Below are 9702 nucleotides of genomic sequence, written 5' to 3' on the forward strand. Positions count from 1 at the left end.
ATTCATTCAATTCTTCAAATAGAAAATGTTATATTAACAAAAACAGAAATTAACTAACTATAACATAACCTTAAAACAACTAATCTTTTTGTAAAGAAGGCGATACATTTTTATCTAATACATTAGCTTTATATTTTAATTTTTGTACATTTGTTGGGTCTTTCAATAGCTCTTCCTCTAACCTATCTAGTCTTTGATCTTGAATTGGTTCTGCAAAAAAAATAACATTAAATTATTTAAAGATCCACCTTATCTGATATATTGAGATAAAGGTAGCCAAAATAATTCCTAAATCAAACCTACTAAAAACTACACATACTATCACAAAAATGAATCATGCAATGCAAAGAACTTTATTATTATGACATGTTTTGTTAGATAAAAAGTAAAGAGATATAGCTAATAACGTCAAGTTCCAAAAATGGCTCACTATAAAAGAAATAAATTGAGAAGACTTACTTGAATATGGTGTGTATCTATCAGATAATAGTCCTTCTATATTATAACCTATAACTCCAACTACAGCCGCCACAGGCAATGTAATATATGGTGCATTTGTTCGTAAAAACCGTAATATTAAAGGCCACATCTAGAATATAATCAGGCAATTACTTCGAGGCATTAATTATGTCACTAGTAGTTGTTACTTGGGCAATTTTTACGAGATATAAGCATACCTTTTCATCAATATTTCGACGTATATTAAACAGTCAGCTTTCTTTAACACATTTACGACGAAAGATCTTGTAATATGATTACAAATAGTGTCGCAGTTTTGCACTTTATTGTAAAATGTAATTGGAAAAATTTCGAGTGACTGTTGTGAATTGTGATAGAATTTTAAGAACTCACAGTCACAGGACAGATATATTAGATACCAGCTTTAAATCCAAAAAAAATATCACCATGTGTCAATTGTCATAATCAGCTGATACTTGAAGTTGATTAATCCACTAATAAACAGAAATAATTTGCTTGTCTGTAAACTGTGTTATACAGTTTAATAATATTCAGTATTCACTTATTTCATCAATGGCATTACTAACTTAAGTCTGGTTTATTATTAGAGTGAATTCTTACAAAAATACATTATGAATTCAAGAGTGGACCTCTAAGTTTTAATTATCTAGTCGAGTAGTATAAAGTTAGTTTTAAAGTGAACAATGGCTCAGGCGGGAATTGTCTTAGGAATATGTTACAAAAGTAATTTTTTTTTACGTAACTGTCTTCGTTATCAAAGTACAAACACTCCCAAGCAGAAAACAGCTAGTTCTGTTTACCGTACTATGAACATATTTGATCGAAAAGCTAAGCTTCTGCAAAAGGAAAGATCTGCGCAGCTAGATGACTATCATTTATATGAGTATGTAAAGGAAGAGATTGGTTGGAGAACAGCTGATCGTATTTTTGACATCAAAAGGACTTTCAAAAATGCAGTTGAACTTGGTATGCTTTGGACTAAAAACACTTGGCTGGTTAAGGAATTATGGGTTTGAGCCTGTCTTTAATACAGTAAATTTTCCAGGTGCTAGTAGAGGTTATGTCTCCCGCCACTTTCTACCAGATAGTGTTGAAAAAGTTACTCTATGTGACACATCTCAAACACATTTAGATAAAGCCATTGTCGGTGATGGTGTGAAAGTAGAAAAATATGTTATGGATGAAGAAAATATTGATGTAAGTACTTGTATATTATGCATTAAATTATGCCAATAAATAAACATTTTAAAATGTGTCTTGTGTTGAAACTAAATATCTTAATTTCCAGCCTAGGAAAATGCCAGGTCAAATAGAACATAAATAAACCTGACTGCAATCATTTATTCAAATGACTAACTAACTAAATGTATTTATTTCTTTTCAGTTTCCAGAAAATAGTGTAGACCTTCTTGTCTCTTCCCTATCATTGCATTGGGTGAATGATTTACCGGGATGTTTTGATCGGGTCATGAAATGTTTGACACCAGATGGGGTAATGCAATATCTTTAGTGACAAAATATTATGCAGTCTAGGCATTCAAATTACCTACTTTGTTAACCATAAAAGCTGTATGAGAGATGAGGCAGACTTATCTAACCCTTTTACTGAAATAAAGTTGTTTCTATTCCTCATTATAAGGGTAAAAAGTAAACATATATCTGCATGTGCTTACCAATCAGAAACATGTTAATAATATATCTAGGTCTGGCTAAGGATACATTAATTTAGGGATGCTTGTAAAAGATCTATTAGTAATAAAGCCCTGTTTGTATTCATTAAGTTACTTGTGTTTTACTTCTGAACTACTTCTACTATTCTTGCTGGTTGTTTTCACATCCTTTTGTGTAAAAGACTTAATGTTGCATGTAACATATTTTCTGAAGGAAATCAAACTAGCTTGTGCATATTCTTTTTAGGTATTTATAGCCTGTGTGTTTGGTGGTGATACTCTAATGGAGTTGAGACAGTCCCTACAATTAGCTGAGACTGAGAGACTTGGTGGTGTCTATCCACATGTTTCTCCATTTACAAGAATAAGGGATATTGGTGGACTGTTAAATTCGTAAGTTAAAGGTTGAATTTTGACCAACATAAATATGTTGACTAATCTTTTATTTTTAATTTACTAATAAACCGAGATTGGACCATGTTGGAATTGCATATATTAGTTTGATGACCTCACTTCTGTATGACAGTCATATCATTTTATTATTGGGCGTATTATTAAGTTGGTTCAATACTTTTGGTCATCTCAGCATTCTGGACGTGATTTGTATATAGTTTAATTTTTTGTTGTTGTTGAGCTGTCAGCTTACGACCCATATTTCTGAGGTCGTAGGTTCGATTCTCGGGTGTGCTCCAATGTACTTTTCTTGCTTGCATTTAACATCCGCTCGAACTGTGACGGAAAACATCGTGAGGAAACCTACTTTTATTGGTAATCAAAATATTTTTACCATTTTCACACATTTTTCTGGATCTTTTAACTTAAGACTGTGTGAGAATATAAGTCGCAGGACGAAACGTGGCGCTCATTGTCAAATGGACGTAATATGACGCGTGTCAACGCGTATTCGACTAGCGATTCTGATTTCCAATTACATTCTCAAGTGATCCTTTCGTTTTGGTAGTTACCAAGTCAATCTGCTCAAAAGACAAACAAAAACACTTATTTCTTGCCTTTTAGAGCAGGTTTTACGCTACAAACAGTTGATGTAGACTCGATAACTGTATACTATCCGTCTGCCTGGCACGTGATGAAAGACGTACGATTAGCTGGAGAAGGAAACTCGGCGTTAAATAGACCATTGCGCTTAAGTAAGGACACGCAATTTGCGGCTGCCGCTATATATGAAGAGATGTATGGTAAGGTAGGTTACAAACAAATATTTGCCTTTATTACCCGAATTACAGTAAAATGGTCTAAGCCAGGCCTATGGCAAGTTTATTGCCGTAATAGTATTTATTTATAAGGTTAAAAAAAATATGATTAGAAAAACTATAAGTACGTAGTTGGTCCCAAAGTTCTGTCACTGGCACAGTATTTTTAAATTTCGAACATGATTTTATAAAGGATTGCATTCTATTTTTGAATGTTTGACTATTGTTTTAAAATAAAAAAACAATTACTTTCCGTCATTTTTCACGATTGCGTTAATGCGTTGCATCGCTGTGGGCATTCGCTGAGTACTATTTTCAAGTTTCTCAAAAATTTGAATATATAGTTTAAGTTTGTGTACCGTACTATTGATACGTACAATAAAGTCTCCAGCGTTGAGGACAGGAGAAAAAAACTGGCCGGCCATGCTCCGCAAGAACACCAGCAGTAATTAAAGCTATCAAGGCGCGGATAGCAAGAAATCCTGTCTGAAAACAGAAGTTGATGGCTTTGCAGATGGGTTCGCGGTTAAGCCGTACGCGAAAAACCGACACCGCGATATCTTTACGAACGAAAAAATGTTCGATATTGAAGAGAAGTACAATAAACAGAATGGTAGACTGTTCGCTAGGAGTTCTGAAGAAGCTGAAAATAAAGTTCCGAGGGTGCACCATGGACATCATCCATCATCAGTAATGGTCTGGTTGGAAGTGTCCTATTACAGGCCAACTGAGGTTCATTTTTGCGAAAAGGGGGTCAAAACCAGTGCAAAAGACGGTTGTGGATCGGCTTGTCAAAGACCTGCTCAACACGCTATTCGCAGGCTATCACTTCGTGTTCCAGCAGCACTCTGCGCCTGCACACAAAGCCAAGCTTGGTTTGAGCGTTAAAACATCGACTTAGTGTATAGACCATGTCTTTGGTTAACATAGCTTTTACACATTGAAAGAAAACAATTTTTTAACCGGATTAAGGCTATTTGTATTATTATAAACTTGTAATTATTACATAATTTAAAAATGGCAAAAGTATCATAGCTGTAGAGAAAGTTGTGTTGTCTGTATTTATTTCCCCGGAGTTGGTATCGACTAAAAGATGCCGGTTTTTTGCAGAAATGACTCACGGTGTCCTCTATTTTCGCGGATTGTATAATTTTGACATTCAACACCTTTTGTCTTCAGTCACCGTGACCACGCACGGTGTAAAGCACGCGAAACGTCGAAAAAAATTGAAATTTAAAATTATGTATTAATTATAAGTTTATAATAATACAAATAGCTTAAATCCGGTTAAAAAAATTGTTTTCTTTCAACATCGACTTAATTACATGATAATTGGCCTTCCTCCAGTCCGGACCTAAATCCTTTGGACTATAAAATTTGGTAGGTAAAAAAAAAATTAGGTGAGTCTGAAGTCATCTTTGAAAAAAAGCAGTTACTGTAATCGACATGTAATTTAAATTTTATACAACCTAACAGCTTAGATAGACTGGCCGCGACGCTTAAGGATCTGCATTAAAAACAAGGGAGATAATTTCGAATACACTATAAATGGATATATCACTGATTAAAAATTGATCAGTACTTTTGTTTTTATCATTATGTCCATTTATGACAGAACTTTAGCATCGACTACGTAGATTATGTGAAGATGTAATCTACTAAAACGACTGTTGTATACAGTCTTTCAACAGTCGACAGCTTGTCACTAGTCCTAATGACTGTTGTATAATGTTTTAATATTGTCATTAATACTGGCCATTTAGAAAGAAGCTATAGAAAACAAGTGTCCGCAAACACACATGCAAACTCTATTAGCTAAGATTCCGATACGACAATATTTTATAACTTTAACGATTCATCAGTCATCAATCATCAGCGCGTTTATTGTTTTGTAATTAGTAAATAAAATTTAAATCTAATGTTATATTTGTTTAAATATTGTCGTCATACAAAGCGTCGAAATATCTGTATTATTGTGTTTAATTTTTTAAACTCACACTTAAAAACCTCGTGAGACGTAAAACCTAAATCAGTCTAATATATTTTAACCAAAATATATAGAATTAAATATAAAAGTGTCTCGGTACGAGTGCACTTTTCAGTTTAAAATAAAAATAAGTATTTTATGACTAAGTTGTGAAATTTTTGTATATGTATGTATATGTGAATAAAATATCCGGCAAATGACCCCCACGGCGCCGATGACAGGACATTTCTATTTTCATGAAATTTTCCATGTTTTTTTGCACAGAGATGTGGCTGTATCTCATCGATGACGCGTTAGATTTCCTAAACAAAACCCAAAGAAAAAAATTGCACGGCGTTAAATCGCATGATCTTGGACGCCAGTTGAAATCAGAATTTCGTGAGATAATGTGTGCTGGAAATAGTTCCTGCAATAAGTTGATTGTTTCATGTGTGGTGTGGCAGGTTGCGCCATCCTGCTGAATCCACACGTTGTACAGATTCATGCCGTCCAGTTGAGGCCACACGAAGTTCGTTATCATATTCCTGTAACGAATGCCGTTCACAGTCACTGCAATTTCGGTCATTACAAATAAGGTCCAATCACGCTGACCAAAATCCGCACCAGACAGTTACTGGTTGTGGGTGCTTCGTAAAATTTGAAGTTTGTTAAGAACGATGTCGAATTGATGTTTTCGCGGTTTCGGCGACACTCGTTTACAGCAGCAAAGTTTTCAAGAGATCGACCGGTACGTTGACGCAAAGGATTCTTATTATCCATAATTGATCCAGTTTCTTCACATTTTTTGGCCACTCTTCGAATGGTTGACACATTAGGTGCACTTTCTCGGCGTTGTTTGCGAGCGGTTTCAGGGTAACTTTCCCCGTTTTTGTAATGAGTTTTCACAAATATAACGCGTTGTTCTTTCGAAAAGCGCTCCATTTTTAATAATCGGAATTCGGAATAAACAGAGTTGACAGCTGTCAAATTTCAGAGTTGCCACTTGCATGAAAAGTATTCCTTTTTTAAAAAGTGCACGCTTTCTGAGACTCCCTGCCTTCGAAAATTAAACGCCCAAGATTACTCCTGATTACAACATTTGATACCTACTGGTGTCCTTGTTATATTTTTTAATTTGCTTAGTTTTAATAATAATAATAATAAAATCCAAAAACCAAAGGGAACTTAATGTCATTTGATTACGACATGTACAGGATTTTTGCATAGACTACATTGTCCTATTTAATTCGTTTACATCACAATTAGTATCATAATCAATAATTTATTTTTATCAGGTACCCAACAGCTTACGTGAATTTAAATTCAACGCAAGAAAAAAAAATGCCATGAAAATTTAAATGGCCTTCACGTATATCGCGCACGTAAATAACGAAAGTATGTCTGTCGCAATTTAGGTGTTTTTTTTACATACGGGGGCTACTTTTGGTGGACTATCTTGTCTCAATCTTCCGAGCATGTATAGCCTACCGCTACATACCTTTGAAATGGAGGGAAGTGAAAATAATATTCATCCCAAAACCAGGCAGAGAGGACTATACCCAGGCGAAATCCTTCAGACCCATAAGCCTCACATCTTTCCTGTTAAAAACAATGGAGAGGCTTGGAGATCTGGAAATACGTAGCCAGGTATCGCTATCCAAATTCCTGCACCCAAATCAACATGCCTACAGCCCAGGCAAGTCAACGGATTCATCACTCCACAACGTTGTGTCTCGCATTGGCGACTCCCTGAAGTTAAAACAGTCAACCCTTGGTGCATTTATTGACATCGAAGGCGCTTTTGACAAAACAAACTTCACGAGCATTACCAGAGCACTCGTTACATGTGGAGTATCATCAACCCTGATAGGGTGGATAAACAACATGCTAAAACAACGAGCTATACAGTTCACTGTTAATTCCACGACACGGGGCATTGTCAGCAGAGGCTGTCCGCAAGGTGGTGTCTTATCGCCGCTACTGTGGAACCTCGTAGTTAACGAGCTCATCACAGAACTCAACGCTGGCAACCTCTACACAGTGGGTTATGCGGACGACATAGCTATCTTGATATCGGGAAGCTTTGAAAGTACCCTATGCGATCTCATGGGAAGGGCTTTCAAAGTAATTGAGAGATGGTGCAACAAGCACGAGCTATCTGTCAACCCATCAAAAACAGAGTTAATACTCTTTACAAACCGGAGGGTTCTGGGACCACACAGGCTTCCAAAACTCTTCAACACACAACTCAAACTCAAAAATGAAATAAAGTACTTGGGTGTGATTCTGGACAGTAAACTGCTCTGGAACAAACACCTAGAACACAAACTGAGCAAAGCAACGATCGCCTTCTATCAATGCAAAAAGATACTAGGCGTGAAATGGGGCTTATCGCCTAAAATAACATTATGGCTATACACTGCCATAATCAGGCCAATGCTGACCTATGGAGCCCTGGTTTGGTGGCCAAGATCTGAACTTCAAACGGCGATCACGAAACTGGGACGCTTCCAAAGGCTTGCCTTGTCCGCTGCTAGCGGTTGTATGAGAACAACTCCGACCGCAGCAATGGAGATAGCCCTGCAAATCTTACCTCTAGACCTACACATACAGCAGGAGGCGGCACTAGCGGCCATCAGGCTTATGGTATTGGATCTATGGGGAAAAACCACTACAGTTCACACACAGTGATTCTCAACAGGGCAATAGAGTACCAACCTCTTATAGCTGCGCCATGTGATAGAATCACTAATCAATTAATATTCAACAAGAAATATCTTATACAACTGAGAGAAGAGGAGCAAGATCAGTCGCCCCTGAATGAGCTACGTATATACACTGATGGTTCAAAAACAGGGTGTGGCTCAGGCGCAGGTATTTTCTCCTTTGATCTCAACATCAACATACACCTACCTCTGGGCACACAAAGCACAATCTTCCAATGTGAATGTGTCGCTCTAACCGAAGCAGCCAGAGCCGTACAGCGGATGGGAGTCAATGACTTTTACATTAAGTTCATATCGGACAGTGCATCCGTGCTGATGGCGGTCGGTAACGAAAACACAAACAGCAAATTAATACTGGAGTGTCACGAAGCACTGGAGGCAATAGCTCTAACAAATAGAGTTACCTTACAGTGGATTAAGGGACATAGTGGCTCTCTCGGCAACGATGCAGCCGACGAGCTTGCGAGAAGAGGCTCTAGTATGATACCTGCTGGCCCGCATCCGCTCCTCCCCTTGCCCTTCTCGCTAGTTCGAACCTGGATTCGCCAGAGATCCACTGTACTCCAGAATCAACGATGGTCGCGAAGTGTAGATTGCAAACAGTCCAAAATGGCTCTGCCGGCTGTGAACCCGCAACTTACTAAGCGACTTCTAAACCTGAACAGAACCAATCTCAAAACAATCATAGGGACAATCACGGGCCATTCTCCGGTCTCCTTAACAAACATCTTTTCGTCCTAGGCGCAACAGACAGCCCCTTGTGCAGAGGCTGTTTCAGCGCAGAGGAATCAGTCACCCACGTAGTCCTGGAATGCGAGGCTGTGGCTAATCAACGTACAAAAATCCTCGGAACAGTGAGGTCGCTCCGCGAAGCCTGTGAAGTGCCCGGGAGACTTCTGTGCTTCTGGAAGGAGTTGGGCTGGCTAAATTAGCCAGGGCTTCTACGCACAACGGACCGACTACGTGTCTAAGTGCGGAAATTGAGTCCACCCTACCTACCTACCTACCTTACATACGGGGGCAAAGGGGCCAGCCCCTGAATTCCTTCTTGATCACCTAGTGTTGAGAACGGGTTACCCATAATGCCAGGCTCGCGAGTTCGTTGTCGTCATTTTAAGAATTGGTTTATCTCATACAGCATTGTTTCCAGGATTTTCCAGAGAAAGGCTCTCGTGGGATACCAGCTACATACCAGATAATTAACTTTGTGGGGTGGAAACCTGACCCGTCACAACCACAGCCAAGAGAAAGGGGCACCGGCGAGGTGTCCCTAAAAGATTTGCATAAAATCGACGAAATAATAAAGCATAGTGTTAAAATCGAATTGAAAGATGAGGATATGAAATAAATTATATGATTTAAAGAGGGTTTTATTAGACACCTACACCTGGAGACAAAAACACTTTGATACAGGCCTGACCCACTAACGCCAAACGAATTTGTTTGAAAATGGTCACAAAAAGCATCAGCAATTATTTCATATATAAATTCTGTTCTATACATTCCTTTGGTGGGTCACGCTGGCCGTAAAGTGATTTTCTCTCAACCCCTGAGCTAGACTAGAGAATTACCAAAAAAAAAAACCAAATGAAATCTCAGCACAGTTCCGTAATTCTAAATTATAACATTACAAAAATATTATGTTTGAT

At 37.8% G+C, this 9702-nt stretch overlaps 2 protein-coding genes across 2 annotated transcripts; one reads left to right on the forward strand and one right to left on the reverse strand.

Annotated features, from left to right (window-relative positions):
* Positions 1-10: 10 nt before the first annotated feature.
* On the reverse strand, positions 11-875 carry LOC123717307 (small integral membrane protein 12). Its single transcript, XM_045673228.1, has 3 exons — positions 678-875; positions 460-589; positions 11-210 (listed from the first exon to the last, which is right to left on the reverse strand). The coding sequence occupies exons 2-3, from the start codon at positions 587-589 to the stop codon at positions 80-82; spliced, it is 261 nt and encodes an 86-aa protein (XP_045529184.1). The 5' UTR covers positions 678-875; the 3' UTR covers positions 11-79.
* Positions 876-980: 105 nt separating this feature from the next.
* On the forward strand, positions 981-9416 carry LOC123717355 (arginine-hydroxylase NDUFAF5, mitochondrial). Its single transcript, XM_045673298.1, has 6 exons — positions 981-1446; positions 1526-1677; positions 1865-1972; positions 2398-2543; positions 3168-3351; positions 9204-9416. Exons 1-6 carry the CDS (start codon positions 1164-1166, stop codon positions 9399-9401), a joined length of 1071 nt encoding a protein of 356 aa, XP_045529254.1. The 5' UTR covers positions 981-1163; the 3' UTR covers positions 9402-9416.
* The last annotated feature ends 286 nt before the right edge of the window (positions 9417-9702 follow it).

The sequence above is a fragment of the Pieris brassicae genome, chromosome 12 (assembly GCF_905147105.1).
Source record: "Pieris brassicae chromosome 12, ilPieBrab1.1, whole genome shotgun sequence".
NCBI classification, from domain to species: Eukaryota; Metazoa; Arthropoda; class Insecta; order Lepidoptera; family Pieridae; genus Pieris; species Pieris brassicae.

Excerpts from the sequence above, each read along its gene's own strand:
- LOC123717307 (XM_045673228.1), bottom strand. The coding sequence starts at position 589 with ATGTGGCCTTTAATATTACGGTTTTTACGAACAAATGCACCATATATT. Across the intron at positions 211-459 it reads TAGATACACACCATATTCAA|AACCAATTCAAGATCAAAGA; the intron begins GTAAGTCTTCTC and ends TTTTTTTTGCAG.
- LOC123717355 (XM_045673298.1), top strand. The coding sequence starts at position 1,164 with ATGGCTCAGGCGGGAATTGTCTTAGGAATATGTTACAAAAGTAATTTT. Across the intron at positions 1,973-2,397 it reads AATGTTTGACACCAGATGGG|GTATTTATAGCCTGTGTGTT; the intron begins GTAATGCAATAT and ends TATTCTTTTTAG. Across the intron at positions 3,352-9,203 it reads ATGAAGAGATGTATGGTAAG|GATTTTCCAGAGAAAGGCTC; the intron begins GTAGGTTACAAA and ends CATTGTTTCCAG.